Here is a 20,420-nt window from a genome sequence, read left to right on the forward strand (position 1 = left end):
GGAAAGTAATTGCTTAAATGCAAATATTCTGTTAGAAGGTACATAAGTTAATGAACTAATATCAGAGTAATTCATGAAGTAGGGAAAAGTTCATGGAGATCAACCCTTCCTTAGCCGTCTCCAGGTATTTCTGTAGGTGGTGTGGAGGGAGAAATATAGCCCTGGAAGCAGAGAGAGATGAGGTGGTTAAGACACATATTGGATCTCAAAGACTTGTCAAAAAGGAAAGTGTCAAACATCTTAATAATTTTTATACTGGTAATTTGTTAAAATGTTTTATGCTCAGGTTAAATAAAAGATTATTGAAATTGGAAAAAAAACTATTCTCTAGAGGATGCTACTGAAACTTCAATGGTAGAAATCGTAACATTACATATACATGAAGGTATAAAGCGAATTCCTGAAATTCTTCAATATTGAAACCAATGATTACGTAAATGGACAATAATTTTAAAAAATTCATTAGTTAAAAAGATCAAGATTAAAAAAAAGGGCACTCTCTTTAGTAGGTCAATCATGCTCTCCCAGCTGCTAGCTGCAGCTTCACATTACTGTCTCTATCTGTAACCAGAGCTATTGCCCGTATCTTTTGTACCAATTATTTGGTCTTTCACTGAATTTTAACTCTGCACCTCTCTCTCTCTCCAAACACCCAATCCATTTGCCTTGCTATAGCTTTATGTTACAGTTTTAAATAATATTCTATTTCTGCATTCTAATATTATTTTTGTACTATAGTCATCTCTACTACCTTATCTATCCTGAATTATTGTATTTCTGTCTTCTAATCTATCTGCTACACAATGTCTTGTTAAAGTCTATGTGTCACCATCACCACTTTACTCAAATTCTGCATACTTTTTCTTACTCTGGCATATACTGGCTTTTTCAGTCTGTTTCAAGCATTCTCTTTCCTCCCTCTTCTGTTCTTTCTTGGCCTCATGTGTGTTAGCGGTTGCTTTACTCCCTTTACACTCTCAGTCTTTTCCTCTCTCAGTCATCACCATGACATCTTTTAATATCATTTTAATGCCTTCAATGACTTTATCTTGCATTGATATTGCTTTATATACCTCTCTACTCCCAAACACATCTTCCTGTGCTAGATACATGCTTTTCTGTCTCTCTGCCCACTCGATGTTTCTCTAGCTTATCCTTGTTCTTATCTGGTGTGCCTTAATCCAAACTCTCAAGATAGATACACCCAATCTTTTCTGAAAGTACTGTTTTTATACATAACATTGACATATAATGTATAATGTATATAATCTTTCTTTAGCATAAACTCTTTAATACTATCTTGTGTTGGTTAGCATGTATTCAATCACTGGAGTAAAAATGAAGAGAGCAGAGGAAAAGGACAATTAAATAACAAATGTTACCATCAAACTACTTTTAAGTCTTTATTTTCAGTAGTCCATTACTGAAACCTCAAGATTGGTTGTATTCCAATTTAAGGCAGGACAGATTCAATCAAATATGAATGATACCTTAGTTCTTCCTTCCGCATATTTAAATTTCTTCTATGAAGAGAATACATACATTTTACATAAAGATAACAAAAGTGACTATTCAGTTTTGAATCTCTTTACATTGCTTAAGTAATCAAACTTAGAAAATTCTTAGGAAGGAGGAATATTGTTTTAAAACTATTTTTTTTAAGATTTCTTGAGGTAAGTATTAAATAACATGACAAAAAAAGAAGGGGTTACTGTCGAAGAATTCTACTTATGAAAGATAAAACCTTAAATGATTTGCTTACCATCTAGAATTTTCCAGCTCTTGGGTTAAGTCTACTAACAGTTCTAACAAAGGTAATCTTTATTATCTGATCTAAGGATAAGCTAGAATTTAACTGATGACAGGTCAACAACAATAATGTCACTTATTTTTAAAGAACAAAACTATTTTCACTCTAAAATAGTGAACACTATTGTCTCTGAGCACGTATATCATTACATTAATGTTATCCTGTACTTAGATAGGATGATATTACAGAACTGGTAAGCACTCACACAGGTCCTATACTTTAGCCTCAGTAGAGAAGGTTAAATTAGTACCACTTCCAGGATGCTAAATCCAGGCAGTTGAGTTTGTGGAGTATTTGTTGAGGTCATCTCAGCCAGGTAACATTTTCTAACCTAGGTTTAAAGGTCTTATCTCTAAGCATTGTCCTTTGTTCTGGCTGAATGCTCTAAGGATATAGATAGATATATCCTGATAGACCTGATAGACTGATAGGTCCTATTTACCCTGCTTGCCTTCATTTCCCTCTTTCTCCATACTGACAAAGCTCTTTTCTGATCATGGTTTCCCTACTTTCTGATTCTTCATCCTCCGTGAAGTGGAGTCATCATCATGACAAATGAGAAAGAGGAGAAGACACAATACAGTTAGTTGGTCAGGGCCTCTGGAATCAATGCACCTCATTCAGATTTGTTTGGGAGATGCAATCAAAGCTATCTAAATATAGATCTTGAAGTGGGAGGTGGAATGTGGTAGAACAGAAATCAGAATGCCAGTGGCAGTGGCGAATAAATGCTGTTTTAGTGAGAGAGCACTAACTCTTGATAAACATGAACATACTATAACTAGAAGAAGAAACACAAGATCGCTCACAGTGTCATAAGGTAAACAGAGAGTCAAAGCATATTTTAACATAATAATCTACTGGATTAGATTATTTATTTTAATGAAATCAAGTCTATTCGCATCTATGTGATTTGGAGTTATTAAGTGGACAGAAAAAGATTATTAAAAAATAAATTCTTAAAACAATTTCAAAAGGGCCTGCTAACATGAATGCTTGATAGTGGGAATAATGCCCACTTCAACAGCAACTTTACTTTCTTTTAAAAAAAAATATTTATTTATTGGCATTTGGGGTCACACCTGGCAATGCTCAGGGGTTACTCCTGGCTCTGCACTCAGTAATTACTCCTGGCGGTGGTCAGGGACCATATGAGATCGAACCTGGGTTGGCCTCGTACAAGGCAAATGTTCTTGACAAATGCTGTATGACTGCTCCGGCCCTGACTTTACTTTTCAGAACGTAAGTGCTGCCTGCTCTAAAATTTTTGCACAGTATGCATAAGTATATAGAAATATTGTCTTTCACTGTATGGAAAACTTCAATGATGTTAGAAGTTGCAAAAAGCTGTTTCAGAAGATTTTGAAATCTGTCCTTCACTATTTTATTTCACTGCTTCTAGAAATCTACTACAACATAAAAATCCACAATGATACTTTCTTGAGCAACAATATTCTCAAATATTATTTGAGATAATAATTTTTAATTTATATCCTTCTCACATAATTTTTAATTTATATCCTTCTGTACTTATATTTCTAAAAATTGAATTATTATCATTAACTTAATAATTTATTATTAAACACAAATAATAACACAGATGTTTATTGCTGTAGATTCAATGCAACATACAAAAATTCAGTATATGACAAATTCAGTACCAAAAAATAAATTAATTAATTAATGAATTACTGAGCTTCCATATGACCCAGCAATTCCACTCTTGGAACATACCCAAGTGCCAAAAAGCACAATGCAAAAAAGACATCTGCGTTCCTATGTTCATATCAGCACTATATACAATAGCCAAAAATAAGGAAACAACCCAAATGCCCACGAGCAGATTACTGCATAAAGAAACTATGGAATATATCCACAATGAAATACCATGCAGAAAAATAAAGTCATGCAATTAGCTGCAAAGTTGATGAATCTGCATACTATCATGTTGAGTGAAATCAGACAAAGGGAGAGGTACAGACTCAGAATGATCTCTCTCACATGATATATATATATAAAAGCACCTCTGAGGAGAGTGCATCAGCAGCCTGATGGTGCCTTCAGGCTTCCTGATACTCCAAAATTGCTGCTGTGCCTCTGGCCAGACCCCAACAACTTGGGATCAAGTTTCCTGTGAAATTAAATGGCCGAGAGTTAAGTATGTGGGAATTACACCCACAAACCACCTCCAGCTAAGCTATACAAGCTCATTTATCTGCCTCTCTTCAGAGACCCATAAATAAATCTCAAAAGAGATCAAAAGCAGGCCATTTAAGTGCATCAATGGCCATGATTCAGAGACTCACAAATGAAGGTCAGAAAAAAGCAGCATGCCGCAAAGATGCCTCTTGATGCCAAATATTTAAAAATTTCAGAACTCAGTGTGTGGCCACAAAAGTGTCCATGCAATATCTCATACAAACAATAAAAAATAAATTACTTAGCATCTGCCTAGCAGGCTTGGGTGGTGGTGGTAAAATTCATAACAAACAATAAAAAATAAATTACTTAGCATCTGCCTATGGAGCAGGCTTGGGTGGTGGGGGTAAAATTCAAAATAATGGTGATGGAAAGGTGTAATGGTGGTGGGATTGGTGTTGAAATATTCAATGTAAATAACTATTGTGAACAATCTATAAAAATAAAATTTAAAAATTAAAAAAATAAAATAAAAGGCGACAGAAAAAAAAAACACCTCACATAAGACTATCAAATGTCCAGTGGCATTAGAAACAATGCGAGGAGAAACTGGTCCTCAGTAAGAAGCTCGCTATGGGGTGGGGATGAGTGGATATATTAAAATGGGATCACCAGGACAATAGGGTAGAGGAAAAGTACTTGCCAAAGAGGCAGGCTGGGTGGGGGGCTGGACAGGAAGGAAACTGGAGACATTGGTGGGGGGTAATGGACACTGGCAAAGGGTTTGGTATTAGAACAAGATATGCCTGAAACTTTAAATAAACAAATACATAAAATAAAAAGTGAATATTTGGGCTAAAGAGATAACGCAATAGTACATGTATGTTTTGCATATACAAAACTCAGGTTCAATCCCAGGCATCACATGGTTCCCAAGCACTGCCAGAAGCAGTATCTTAGCACTAAGCCAGGAGTAATCCCCGAGTACTAACAAGTGTAGTCCAAATACTAAAAGGAAAAACAACCAACAAGTGGAATCTTGGTAAGATATCAAGTAACAAAATTTAAGGCTACCTGTGATATGAAAGAAATCTATTATTTACCAATTGTGGCTTCTCTCTTCTACTTATTTGATTCAAATACTGATATTCACTTCCTCCAATAAACTCAGGGAATTTCTCCACCTCTAAGCGGTAAACCTTAACTAGCCTAAGCACCAATCACATAATCTTGCATCTTTTGCTACATGCTTGCTTAGAAATAAGCACATAAATTCCAGGTCACTGTCACTATCCTCATGTTGTTCATCGATTTGCTTGAGCGGGCCCAGTAACGTCTCCATTGTTGACATTTGTTACTGTGTTTGGCATATCGAATATGTCACGGGGAGCTTGCCAGAAGGCAAACGCCCTACCGCTGTGCTATCGCTCGAGCCCACAATAAGGACAGAGTAGGATTAAGGTCCTCTGAGAAAGCCTTATTTGGTTTTAAAGTGGGACATAAGATACAGAACAATCTCTCTCATATGTGGTACTTAAGATACACAGTGAGGAGTCAGCAACAAAGAATGGAAAAGGCAACATAATGGGGGAACTGACACACAATAAAGTTAGGGGGAGATGCAGGGGAGAGGGAAGGTAAATGAATGAAGAGGCAGACAGTTACACTGGTGATGAACGTCGTGTCAGAATTATGTCCAGGAGATGCCGTTAATAATAGTATTGCAACACAAAAATAAATGATTTTTTAGATGGGGCAATCTTTTTTTCACATTTAAACATTTTCATCTACATATGTATTTGATATGCCAAACACAGTAACAAGTCTCACAATGGAGACGTTACTGGGCCCGCTCAAGCAAATTGATGAACAACGGGAGGACAGTGACAGTGACAGTGAAGATATCTAGAAAGACAAGGTCATCTTAAGCTACCTCCCTCATGGTACGAGAATAACCAACAGACTGTGTTCAGTCTAGTATAAACATAGGCAAAAACTAGATCCTTGAGGTTATAGGTGACTTTATTCTGAGGTATGATACACCTCAATATTCCTGGCTATGCTAGACGAGTTTTTCTTACTACTACTTTTGTAGTTTAAGCTACTTCTGGTGGAAATTCTTCATCCAGATACAAGAGAATTTACAGTTACTTGTAGAGAATCAAGTGTTGGATTATTTGTTACTACTACAACAAGAATAAAAAAATAACAACAAAATCATTTTGCTCAAGACTACCCCCAAACTGCCTCTTCTGTAATATCAGAAACAGAGGACCAAATACCAATAGTACTTTTAAAAACAGTAATCTCAAAATTAGATAGCTGGATCTATGGAAGGGATCAGATGGACAGAAACTCTTAAGTCCTCAATTTGACAGTGAGAAGGAAAAAGAAAATGATTAGGAAGAGGAGTCCTTCATCCCATTTTAATTTATACGTTTCAATATAGAATATAAACCACTTTTTATGGAGTAAAAAACTAAGGTTTCCTCTACCATTCAATTATTGGGGTATATGATAATAAAAAAACAGGGAGCCATAGTAAGAAATATAAACTAGTGATTAATACCTATTATACTCCACTTTCAAGAAACTCAAATTGAAAACTAAAGGAAGAAATGTGTGGACAAAAATGCTTCAAGAACAAAAAAGAAAAAACTTTATTTCTTTAAAAAAAAACCGTTTTTAGAAAGTGGCTTTGAAAAATCAAATATTACCCAACAGGCACAACCAATTTAATTCAGCTAACAATTAAATGAGTTGCAGTAGGCTTCAGCAAAGAGAGTATTTAAAATCAAATATGACTATTTTAAGATTTTTTTGCCTAAGGCCCACACTGTTCTCCATTCCATACAAATTTCATCACAGGCTTAAGTTAGTAAGACAAGTGTGGCAGAGTGTAGACTCTGTGTAACATTATACTCTTAGAATTCCTGGTATATTATATACCCAGTCCTTGCTACTCTCCAAAGTTTAAGGAGTTAGAAGAAGGGTGAGCATAAAAGAGTTCCCAGTAAGAGCATAAGCCCTTCACTTACCTCTGTTTTAGGGCTGGTATTTCTGTGGGTTCTGGCTCAAGTATTTCATAGGCTAGGTTCACATCTTCTGTCTCCCGTAATAATTCGTAAATGGGCTCAATTTGCTCATTAAACCTTGCCAAAAGCGTGCGTGCATCTTTTTTGGGCATTGCTGATTCATCTTCTTCTACTTCTGTTCTGCAAAAGGTACAACGGAAAGTTCCTATGTAGAAAACAAAACAAGGTCTCAAGTCAGAGAAGTGAAATCCTCAAGAACAGTCTTTAGAGAACAGTTTTGGCTCATTTTCTCCCCCAATATTATTAGTAAAACCTTCAAATATACAAAAACATTTGAAATGTTTTAATGAATACCCATGTGTCACCATCTAGATTCTACAATTAGCACCTGACATATTTTTCATGTAACTATACATCTCTCTATCCATTTTAATCTCTATCATTTTAATCCATTTCCAAATAATTTCACCCAGAATTACAACAAAAGTTTTAATTACATTTCTACTATGTTTTATATTTTTTCTATAGAAAAAAATTATTCATAATTTACCACAAAAAACTGTACTCTTTACAATAGCTTTCTTTTTATGTTACATATTTGGATCAAAATTATGGGAAAGCTATACTTTCTGAGAAATTATATTAATTATTGCATCAAATTCTAAAGCTGTGTACTTAGGATGACCTCCTTAGTTCACTTGGACTTATATGTATCTATAAATGGTTTACAATGTTCGGCTTATCATTATTAACAAAATTTTTTCAATAAAAATAACTATCTGGTATAGTAGATCTGTCACATTGGTGACAGTCTCCCAGGACTTCCTGACCTCAGAGGATGCCTGATCTATAGCCACATACATCAGCTGACCTTATCTTATCTTATCTTGTTTTGTCTTATCTTAACTGACCTTATCTATAGTGACCTCCAGGATGCATCTACTGCCATAAGACCCTTTGATGTACAAATGTTTACCTAGAATGCTATGTAAAGCTTAGGACCCTCTGATATACAAATATTTACCTTGAATGCTAGGTAAAGCTCTTGTTGCTGACCTTACCATGTATAGTTATATTGCTTCTGCTCCTGACTGGGCTGCCCGGACCCTATATAAACAGCCTGTAGCCCTCAATAAAGTTCTGTCCCTTTTCCTCTCTGTTTCTAAACTGCACTCTGTCTCTTGTGTCTTGTGTTCATTCGGTTGGTTCCTCCTTGCACCAACGAATCAATCCCTAGGGCCACCTCACCTCCACGGGCCGGAGAGTGGTTAGCGGGCCTCCCCCCACCCCCCCCCCCCCCCCCCCCGCATACAGAGTCAGGAGTCAGCTCTGGGCACTGCCAGATGTGGCCCTAATGTCAAAATAATAATAATAATAAAATTAAAAATAAAGAATACTGAGGGTAAGGTGCTTGCCTTGCACACAGCCATCGCAGGTTCAATCCCTAACACCCCATAAAAACAAAACGAAGTCTGATAGCTGAAGATTTTTTAAAACCCAAGGCTTCAAATCTAAATTTCTTATCCTAATAATAAACACCCCACACAATCTGCTCCCAAACTTTAACCCAATCAGTCTTTTATCTGTAGCAAACTCAAACCACATATAGACATTAAAGCTGATTTTATTTGTATAATGTTTTCTGTTTAAAATGCTCGCAGTTTTTGGTGCCCAGCAAGCAGACCCAGAGAACCTGAAGACCCCCTTCTCGGCTGAGGTGCCTTCTGAGCACCTAGGCCAAAGGGGACACTGCAAGTCTTAGGAATGAGCCAGAAGTGAACTGCTAACCCCGCACAGGCACCAAAGTGCTCCCCCCCCCACAGGTACAGAGGTGGCAGAAGTGTGGCCTCCAGGGTGGCAGTTATTCTCCCCTTTCCCAGAGCTTTGCACTCACATCTCAACCTCTATTACCTACTTCTGATGAGGACAGCCTGGCTATCCCAAACACATTAGGCCGATAATCCACTAGCCTATTCCAATCAAAATACTACCAAAACTCACCAAAATGATGAGCACAAGAATCTGAACAAGCCTAATGTAAAAGAACACATCCCTTGAAGCTGCAGTAGAGGCCCTCACATAAGGCACAGAGGAGCACCAAAGAGGTCGTATTCTTAAAGGGGAAAAAGGAGACCACCATAGACTGTGCCCATCTAGAATCCTCCCTCGCAGTGAGAGGGGGGCACTGATAGTGAACTGGAGCTACCTACCTCCATACTACCACAGCAACAAGAAGAAGCAGTGCGGATCCCACAAGGACTAGATGAAGAAAAGAGTCCTGAAGCCTCAATAGGAAATACCCACAAATACAATCTCTCTGATAAAGAATTCAGAGATGAAATGTTGAGGCTGTTCAATGAGCTCAAAGAAAGGTGATACAGGCATCCAGTAAATAAAAGGAGAATATGAAAGAAGCAGTGGAATGGACAACCAATAAAATACAGGAAGAAATGAGAGTAGAAATAAGAAAGCTACAAGCAGAACTGTCACTAATAAAGGATTCCGTAGATGAAATAAAAAAAAAAAACTCAGCGGGTGCCCTCAACAGTCGAATGACTTGAACCAAAGACAGAATCAATGAGCTTGCAGATGAGGTGCAGAGAGCACAGAAGTGGGGCCGGAGCAGTAGTACAGCAGGTTAGGCATTTGCCTTGCACGCTGCTGACCTGGGTTTGATCCCCAGCATCCCATATGGTCCCCCCAGCACTGCTGGGAGTAATTCCTGAGTGCAAAGCCAGGAGTAACCCCTGAGCATTATTGGGTGTGACCCAAAAAGAAAAAAAAAAGAAAAAAGGCAACAATATATAATGGAAAAAGACCTCAAAATAGCACAAGGGTGAATAAGAGACCTAGGGGATGAATTCAAGAGGAACAAGAATCATCGGAGTATCAAAAGGAGAGGGAGGCAACTACAGTGAAGCAGTAACAGTTAAAGATATCATTGCTTAGAAGTTCCCAGAGCTGAAGAATTGAGATCCAAGAAGCCCAAAGGGTACCAGCTATAAGAGATGCTCATAAAAAGACTCCAAGACATATCAAAATTAGAACAACGAATGCCACAGATATACACTACTGCAAGCAGCAAGGTCAAAGAAGGAAATCCCATACAAAGGAGCATCCCTTAGATTTACAGCAGATTTATCAGAGGAAACAGTCTAATCCCAAAGATAGTGGTGGGATATAATGAAAAAAACTCAATGAAATGAACGCCTCCCCAAGAATATCCGGATAGACTCTCACGCAGACTCAAAGGAACAGTACACTATTTCATGGATAAAAAAACAGCTCTTTTGTTTATCCATGTTTATCCATGTTTATCTTTTGTTTAGGGCTGGAGCGATAGCACAGCGGTAGGGCGTTCGCCTTACAAGCGGCCAACATGGCCGACCCGAGTTCGATTCCTCCGCCCCTCTCGGAGAGCCTGGCAAGCTACCGAGAGTATTCGATATGCCAAACACAGTAACAACAAAGTCTCCAATGGAGACGTTACTGGGCCCGCTCGAGCAAATCGAGCAATCTTTTGTTTATTCATCCAGGAACTTCACAGACTCAAAAATCAACCTTGGAAGAGGGACTGAGGCTACTGTAAGACAAGACAAAGCCCTACAAGCACAATAACCTCTAAGGAAGATGACACAAACCCCATGACAATAATCTCTCTCAATGTCAATGGATTAAATTCACCAATTAAGAGACACAGAGTGTCAAAAAGGATTTAAAAAAAAAGAACCCAACATTGTGCTGCCTACAAAAAACACATCTGAATAATCAGAGCAAATACAGACTCAAAGTCAAAGGATGGAAAATGATCTTTCAAGCAAACAACTCTCTCAAAAAAAGCTGGGGTGGCCATATTAGTATCCAACAACATAGATTTCATGATGAAAAAGACTAGAAGGGACAGTGAAGGGCATTTTTTAAATAATCAAGGGATACGTACATCAGGAAGAAATCACACTCCTAAACATATACACACCCAATGAGAGGCCAGCAAAAAACTGAAAACAACTGCTAACAGACTTCAAGGAAGACATTGGTAGCAACACAATAGTAGTCGGAGACTTCAACACCACCTTATCACTTTTTGGTAGATCAACAAGACTAAAACTCAGCAATGAAGTACTGGCTCTGAAGGAAGAAATGGAAGAGAGAGGGCTAATAGATGTATACAGGGCTTTTCATCCTTCAAAAGCTTTTTCACATTCTTTTTCAGTGCACAAAGCACATTTTCCAAGATAGAACACATGCTGGGACACAAAACATACCTCAACAAAATCAAGAAGATAGAAATTGTATCAACTATCTTTTCAGACCACAATGCACTTAAGATAGAAGTTAATCACAGACAGAAACGGAGAATCAAATCAAACACCTGGAAATTAAACAGCTCAATGTTGAACGAGTGAATCAGAGAGGAAATCAAGGAAGAACTCAAAAGATTCCTGGAAACAAATGAGAATGACACAAGCTACCAGAAGTTGTGAGATACAGCTAAAGCAGTATTAAGGGGAAACTGTATAGCTCTGCAAAGGGTTCTCAGGAAGGAAGGAAAGGTCCACATAAATAACTTGACTTCACTAGCTTAAGATCTTAGAAAATGATCAACAAAAGGAGCTCAAAGCAGACAGGAGGAAAGAAATAATAAAACTTAGAGCAGAAATCAATGAGCTGGATTCCCATAAAAACAAGTTAAAAGATCAATGAAACCCAAGAGCTGGTTCTTTGAAAAAATGAACAAGATTGATAAACCATTAGCAAGACTCACAAAGAGAGAGAGAGAGAGAAAGAGAGAGAGAGAGAAAGAGAGAGAGAGACCCCTAATAAGCCAAATCATCAGAAATGAAAAGGGGGACATCAGAACAGAAACCAAAGAAATTCAAAGGGTCATCAGAGACTACTTTGAAAGCCTGTTTGCCATGAAAGAAGAGAACCTAGAAGAAATGGATAAATTCCTAGAGTCCTATAATCTCCCAAGGCTTAACCAAGGAGATTTGGAATACCTGAATAGACCTATTACTATCAAGGAAATTGAAACAATAATCAAAAGTCTTCCAAAAACAAAAGCCCAGTTCCAGATGATTCACTACAGAATTCTTCAAAACATTTAAAGAAGACCTATTGCCAGTTCTTTTCAAGCTTTTCCAGGAAACTGAAGAAAGAGAAACACTCCAAGTTTCTATAAGGCACATATCATCCTAATACCAAAAGCAGACAAAGGAACCACAAAAAAAAGAAAATTACAGGCCGATACCCCTGATGAACACCAATGCAAAGATCGTCAACAAAATATTAGCAAATAGAATCCAAAAACTCATCAAAAAGATCATATACCATGACCAAGTGGGATTCATACTGGGAACGCAAAGATAGTTTAACATTCACAAGTTAATCAACATAATCCATCATATCAATAAAAGAAAAGAACCATATGATCATATCAATAGATGGAGAGAAAGCATTTGACAAGATCCAGCACCCATTTATGATGAAAACTCTCAGCAAAATGGGAATAGAAGTAACTTTCGTCAACATAGTCAAAGCCATTACCATAAGCCTACAGCAAGCATTATTCTCAATGGGGAAAAACTAAAAGCCTTCCCTCTAATATCAGGGACAAGACAAGGATGCCCACTCTCACAACTTCTATTCAATATAGCATTGGAAGTACTTGTCATAGCAGTCAGGAAAGAAAAAGATATTAAGTGCATCCAGATAGGAAAGGAAGAAATCAAGCTCTCACTATTTGCAGATGACATGATACTATACATAGAGAACCGGAAAGCCTGTACCAAGAAACTCCTAGAAACAGTAGACTTGTATAGTAAAGTCACAGGCTATAAAATCAATACCCAAAAGTCCATGGCTTTCCTATATGCAAATAATGAGAGAGAAGGAAGTGATATGAAAAAAAAATTCCATTCACAGTCACTTGATCACTTAATCCCCCGTTATTCATCGATTTATTTGAGCGGGTGCCAGTAACATCTCCATTCATCTCTGTTGTGTCCTAGCGTAGCCCAGTGGCATCTGTTCATTCTAGGAACATACAGAGCCTCAAACCGATCATTCAGGGTCTTGACAAAGAAGTCTGACCATCTTGTAGGTGGGCGTCCACGCGATTTTTTGACGTCCCGTGGAATCCAATCAGTAATGGCTCTAGTCCAGCAGTCATCTGTAAACCTCATTACATGTCCAGCCCATCTGATATTTGATGCCTTGGCAAATGAGACAGCGTCCCTGATTCTTGAGCGTTGACAAAGATCAGAACTCCGGATTCTATCTCTCATTTGAGTGAATCGTGATATTCCAAGCATAGCTCTTTCGATTCCTCTTTGAGAGACCCGAAAGCGTTCTCAGCCTGTTTTCGTAGGGCCCAGGTCTCTGAGGCATATGTTAATGCAGGAAGAACAGTGGAATCAAAGAGATGTGCTCGTGGCTGGAGGTTCTTTGTCCTCTTAGTTATTTCTTCAATGCTCTTAAAGGCATTCCAAGCCACTCTCTTACCCCTGCGCAACTCAGGTGCCAGGTCATTCATCATGTTGATTTCTCGACTTAGGTATATATAACTTGCATTCGGAAATGGTGGTTCCGTTCAGAGCGAATGGAGCGTCAGGAACGAAGCTGTTTCTCATAAACATGGTCTTCATAAAATTCAGCTGTAGACCAACCTTTTCACACTCACGGTCGAAGTCGGTCAGCATCTGTGCTGCTTGGCTGATGTTTGGTGTTATTAGAACGATGTCATCAGCAAAGCGGAGGTGGTATAGTTGCCGACCATCTATCTTCACTCCCATTCTTTCCCATTCCAGTCGTCGCATGATGTTCTCGAGGGTGGCACTGAAGAGTTTTGGTGAAATGGTATCACCCTGCCGTACCCCTCTCTTGACATGGATGATTACTTCTTTGTAGAATGGTGAGATCCTGGTAGTGAATCCGCAATAGAGCTCACGAAGGATCCTGATGTATTGAGTTTGTACGCCCTGATTGGCTAGGGCTTCTATGACCGCTTCCTTCTCAACAGAATCAAAGGTCTTCTTTAAATCAATGAACGTTAGACAGAGTGGCATCTTGAACTCCTGAGAAACCTCAATGAGCTTATTAATCATGTGGATATGGTCGATGGTACTGTATCCTTTTCGGAATCCGGCTTGTTCACATGGTTGTCCTTCATCTAGTGTTCTGCTAATCCTATTCAGGATGATTCGAGTGAACAATTTGTAGATGACAGACAATAGGCAGATTGGGCGATAGTTGCCAATGTTGTGGATGTCTCCCTTCTTGTATAGTAGTACAGTCCTGCTGGTTTTCCATTGGGATGGAACCTTGCATTCAGACAGGTAGCGTGTGAACAGTCGAGCCAGTGTATTGATGAGTACTGATGGTAAGTTCTTCAGGTGTTCAGGTCTGATCTTGTCTGGGCCAGGTGCTCTTTGTTTCTTTACCGACGAGATGGATGTTGGATTTCAGAAGGGAGAACGACATTGGGAACGACATATCCATCATACAGAATGTGGTATGTGGGCAAGTGGACGTGGCTATTAAAGAGATCTGAGTAGAAGTCATGAATAATCTTGCCCATTGCCCTTCTGGAGGATGTGATAGATCCATCAGGATGTCGGAGGGAAGTCATCTTGGTCTTGTAGTTGGTGAAGGACAGGCAGGCATTACGAATTTTCCCGGCTCCTGCTGCATCTACCCGCACCGCTGCTCTCCTGTCTTTGAGGTCATCCTTGATGGCTTCTCTGCATTGTTTTGCCTGCTCGGACATTCGCTTGCGGTTGCCTGAGGCATGTGCCAAGCCACACTGGCGAATAAGTTCAAGACTGTTCAAAGAAAGGCGGTATTTTGTGGTTGTCTCTCTCTTGGCATTCCTCGCACAATCATGGAGGTGCTGAATCATTCGATCATATTCCTCATCAATGTTGTCAATGATGGCATCTTCCCATGTTGCCGCAACAGAGCCAAAGAGCTCCCAGTTGGTGGTCGTTCTGGGAGTTCTCTTCTTAAACTTTGCATTCTTTTCTCCTCGTTCTATGAGGTAGAATTTTGCACGAAGGAGACGGTGGTTCGATCCCGTTTGGAATTTTGGGACAACAGCAACATTGGTTAGGCAAAACTGCCTATTGAATATGATGTGGTCTATTTCATTGTGGAACCGTCCACCAGGAGACTCCCATGTCCAACGTTTAGATTCAGCCTTTTGGAACTGTGAGTTACCATGGAAGGTCTTGGTTGACATGATGAACTCAGACAGTCTGTCACCCTGTTCGTTCCATTCTAGTCCATGGGTCCCAATGTGGAGTTCATCGGCTGATCGTCTTGGTCCTATCTTGGCATTAAAATCACCGAAAATGATCGTGTAGAAGGTGTAATCTTCTTTATAGAACTTCTCCAGCTCCATGTAGTACTTCTCAATTTCTCTTTCACCATAATTGGATGTTGGTGCATAGACAACAAAGATAGAAACTGCCGGCAGTGAGCCACATCTATTCAAGTGTAATCGTCTGATTCGGGTTGTTAGGCATTCGAATGAATCAATGCTCATGGCTAAGTTTGTGTTGACAAGGATACTGACACCATCGACGCCTCTTTTGTCACATGTTCCAAGGAACAGTTCTTCTCCAGTATCGAAAACGGCGTGATGTTATTGATGTCTTCTCGTTTCGGTCAGACCAATGATGTCGTACTTGATCTTTCACGCTTGTACCATCAGGTCCTCGATGGATGCATCAGATGCCAGCGTACATGCATTAAAAGTACAGACAATCATTTTTGTCTTTCTTCATTTTGGCAGCCTATTTCTGCCTTGGGATTTTATCAGCCTCTTCTTCCACATCCTTCTCGACTCTGCCGTATTCAGGGTCAGGGGAATGAGATCCATTTTTTTATTGGATTTGGCATATCAAATAGACCACAGATAGTTTGCCAGGCTCTGCCGTGTGGGTTGGATATAATATATATATATATATATTATAGGAATATATCCATCAATCTTGAGAATGGGCATCAATCAACCTAACTAACTGGAAAAGGATACTACTGACTTAAAAAGTGAAAAAACAAATTCATTTTTTCTTTGTGAGCTAAAGATATGAAGTAGCTTTTAGGTACCTGAATCCAAAATGTCCAATGGCCATTAAACTATGTTTGTTAGAAGGCAACATATTACAATGTTTCAAGCCCAAGAGTGGAATTTTGATATGAAAGTTAAATATACAGGAGCCGGAGCGATAGTACAGCGGATAGGGCGTTTGCCTTGCATGAGGCTGACCTGAGTTCAATCCCCAGCATCCCATATGGTCCCCTAATCACTGCCAAGAGTAATTCCTGAATGCAAAGCCAGGAGTAACCCCTGAGCATCGCTGGGTGTGACCCCAAAAAAGCAAAAAAAAAAAAAGGTAATAGTAACTAAGGGGCTGGAGCGATAGCACAGTGGTAGGGCATTTGCCTTGAACGCAGCCAACATGGCCGACCCAAGTTTAATTCCTCCGCCCCTCTCGGAGAGCCTGGCAAGCTACCGAGAGTATCTCGCCCGCACGGCAGAGCCTGGCAAGCCACCTGTGATGTATTCGATATGCCAAACACAGTAACAACAAAATCTCCAATGGAGACGTTACTGGGCCCGCTCGAGCAAATCGATGAACGGGAGGGCCTTTACCTTTTTTTAATAGTAACTGAAACAAGTTACTATTAACATTTTTTATTATGACATCTCATTCCTACTTTGACAAACTGGCAGGCTCCCGAATGTGACCTGCCCACACGGCAGAGTCTGGCAAACCCCCTGTGTCATACCCAATATGCCAAATACCAGTAACAATGATGGGTCTCATTCTCCTAAAGAGCCTTGAATATAATCTCAGGGCTAGGATGAAGGAGACGTTACTGGGGCCTGCTCGAGGCAATTGACGAATAACAGGATGATCTGTGATCTGTGAACTGAAACAAAACAATAGAGAAAATGGAGAATGAACAGCATAAGTGGCCAAGGTATAAACCCAAGGAAACTGAAATCTTTGAAACAGATACAGGCTGTTTCATGGAAGATATGATATAGTGCTAATTTTTCAAGATCAGTAAGAATTTTTTAAGTTTTTAATAAAATTTAGTAACAATGGATGATTAATGACCTTGACCGAAGAGATTTTAGTTGGTATGCTATCTTAAGATTCTTCCAGACTGCCTCAGTCCTCTCGTTTCAACAGTGATCCTCCTTATATACTCAACTCCTCAACTTACACAAGCACCACAACATAATCCACTTAGAATTATATAATAAATCATAAAAGTTTAACAGCTACTAAATATCATTAAACACAATGATGTTTTTAATAGTTGATTCATGTCGACTGCTAAAAGGGGAACTTACAAAAACTGTCAATGAAACACTGAGAAGCTATCTAGTCAGCAGTTTCAAAATTATTTGTTTGTTTTTGGCTCACACCCAGCAGTACTAAGAATCACTCCTGGATCTGTGCTCAGGGATCAATAATGGTATGTGATGCCAGGGCTGGAACATGGATTGGGTGCATATGCAAGGCAAGCATCCTACCTGATATACTTTCTCTTTGACCCTCAAAATTATTTTTTTAAAGAAGAAATCCCTTTCCTCAAGCAAAGAAATGTTTTCTTTGAAGCATTAAAAGAGAAGACAACAGGCAACACTATAATCTTTTCAAAGTCTTCAAAGCATTGTAAGTCATTCTCAAAGTCTTATACAAGGTACCCTTTGCTGCCCGGCCTTTGTACATGCTGTTCCCTCTGCTTGAAAATCTTTCCCGACAGTCTCCTAACTCGCTTCAGTTCTTCATTCAAGTCACCTCAGTGAGAACTTCCTTCCCTGGACCATTTAAAACTTCAACAATGTCCTACTCACATTTCTCTTTCCTAAACATTTGTCACTATCCAACAGTTTTATGACTTATGAAGTTTGTTAACTTGTATTTTATTAAAATTAGTCATATCAGGCAAATAAAAACAATTCTCCCAAATTCCACCTTTTCTGTTTTGAAGAAAATATATATTTCAAACTTTATTCTTAAATAAATCAAAATGCTTGTCAGTATAGCTTCATTCATATAAAATAGCAATGTTTTTATTTTGGAAAAAGAGAAAAAGAAATCATTGTTAAAATCATCACTCAGAATCTCAGAAAAATAGTGCCATAACTTAATAAATTTAGTTTCATAGGGGGAAAAAAAAGGAAGGAATTTGAGAGCATAGTATACAGTTCTAATAAACCTGAATTCTAGCCTCATTCAGGTAACTTTCCAAAGACCCAGACTTAATTTATATTGATTTTAAAAGTTATTTGTAGAAAAGCCTATTTTGCAGGACTGAAGGTAGCTTTTTACATTCCAAAACTGTAAAAATTCCAAGATTTTTATCCTTCATGTAGAAAACAACTTTTATAATGGGCAAAAACATGACTATCCTTTGCTTTCGAAAAGCACTGATAAGCTTATATTCTAGAAAAAGACACTACTTAAGTTACACTTAAGCCAACCTTTATTATGTATGCTCTGGAGAGAAATGATCTCTTCATCCTCCAAGGCTGCTCAGTACATAAACATTCTCGGAAAAGATAGAAAAAAGGCAGGCAGTTAGAACCTCCGTTTGTAAGATAGCTACAACATGCGGAAGACCAGTACAGAACTGTCTCTCAACAATCACTATGCTGGGAAAACATTACATGGGAGAAAACTAGCTTCACATCTTGGATTCTGGTTATCATTAAAAAAAAAAAAAGTTGAAAATAAGAGATAGTCTGTCAAGATTCAAATATGGAGTCCAGGAATATTAGGAAGTTCCATACTTAATGGTAACCAACTTAAGACTGGCTTAATATACACCAAAAACAGTCATAGATTTTAATAAACATTTTTTTAAATGTACATCCATTTATTTTCTCAAAATCAGAAGCAGGTGGGTAGTTCAGCATACACCATGTCCAACACAACATTCTAGTAATTTGGTGGTAGTATAACACACATAGACACAATCTGCCATCAAGAAGATGTGAAAAATAAATGAAGATACACATGGTCTGATATTAGTATCAAAGCAAAGCACATAAGTGTTCTTCAATTTAATGAAGGTAGATGAATTCTACCAGAGGTTACTAAAAAAAGTTTACAGAAACAGTGTGACTTTTGAAGAAGGACTCAGAGGGGGAAAATTGTTACAGTGATAAAGGGGAAGAAAACAAGGCATTCTAAATCATCGTAAGAGAGATAAATGATTGAAACCAGTGCTAAACTATAATCTCAGTCTAATAGAAACACAGGTCTCAAAAAGAATTGTTAGGATAAACTTAGGCGGCCACCTGTGGATCCTAAATGTCAAGCTTCACTGTTGAGTTTATTCTTGAATAAAAGGAAAAGTCAATGTAGGATTTAGAGAAAGTACATAAAGGCATTAAAATGATTTTTTCTAAATACTGATCTGCTTTAGTGGCTTGAAATGGTCTCCAATGGCAGTTTTCAACTGTGTATTTGCATAAAAAATCACTAAGTGGAATTTTTAATTAATACCCAGGTGCCCCAATCAAGAAATGATAATTTAATAGATCTGAAATGGGATTCAGTCAGTAAATTTTTAAGTTTCCCAAGAAATTCTAATCCACAGCCCCAGTGGAGAAGTGCGTTAAGTAATCAATCTGATAAATACCTTAACTTTGCTTAACAGGACCACTCTACATCAGTGCGCACAGAACATTAACACTGAAAAATGAGTAAAAAATGAGTAAGATTGGAAGTGAAATTTGCAGCCATCTTTCCCTTCCCACACATTTAAATTAAGAAAACAAAATCAGAAACAGAAAATATGAATCAGAAAAGACAACATTCTAACTAGAGATAAGAACATGGAAGTAGGGATAAAGCTTCTTAGGCAAAGCTTGGCAAAGGCCAGAATTAAGATAAAGAAGATGATAGTACTATCCAATTATGGTACATTTGTTTGTACAGTTACAAGTCACCAAAGAACTAGGGTATCTTACAATATTTCCTTGTACTCACCCTAGTCCTGTCTATACAATACAGACTCTTTTTCTCTCTACTTTTAATGCCTATCGGTTATCAACCCTGGATTTGTTGATCCTTCTGGTTAGTCTGACACATTAAGACAGATGAGTTAGTAACAAGCATGCAGTAATCACTTAATGTTTATAAAACCATTCATTTCAAGTTTGATGTCTCCGAGATTCTGTCATCCTATGTCTATCTAAGCATCTCTGAGCTGCTTTTGAAGAGTTCACTTTCTAGTGGGGAATAGTCGAATCAAACAAACAAAATAACATTATCTATTAATAAGAAAAATAACAGAGAAACAGGAGAAAGGAAAAGGAGAAAGAAAGGGGTTTTACTAGTTCATTAGGAAAGGCCTCACTTTCCTGAATCCAAGTATCTTACACATCTTCCCCATTATGCTATAAT

General features: G+C 38.3%; 1 protein-coding gene across 2 annotated transcripts in view; it reads right to left on the reverse strand.

Annotated features, from left to right (window-relative positions):
- GTF2E1 (general transcription factor IIE subunit 1) overlaps nt 1-20,420 on the reverse strand; it is a 66,948-nt gene that overhangs the window by 26,115 nt on the left and 20,413 nt on the right. For both annotated transcript variants that reach the window (XM_056109339.1, XM_056109340.1), the window contains exon 3: nt 6,988-7,189. In XM_056109339.1, the coding sequence (XP_055965314.1) occupies nt 6,988-7,189 (202 nt within the window). The remainder of the gene's footprint in view (nt 1-6,987; nt 7,190-20,420) is intronic.

The sequence above is a fragment of the Sorex fumeus genome, unplaced genomic scaffold (genome assembly GCF_029834395.1).
Source record: "Sorex fumeus unplaced genomic scaffold, SorFum_2.1 ptg000265l, whole genome shotgun sequence".
Lineage (NCBI taxonomy): Eukaryota > Metazoa > Chordata > Mammalia > Eulipotyphla > Soricidae > Sorex > Sorex fumeus.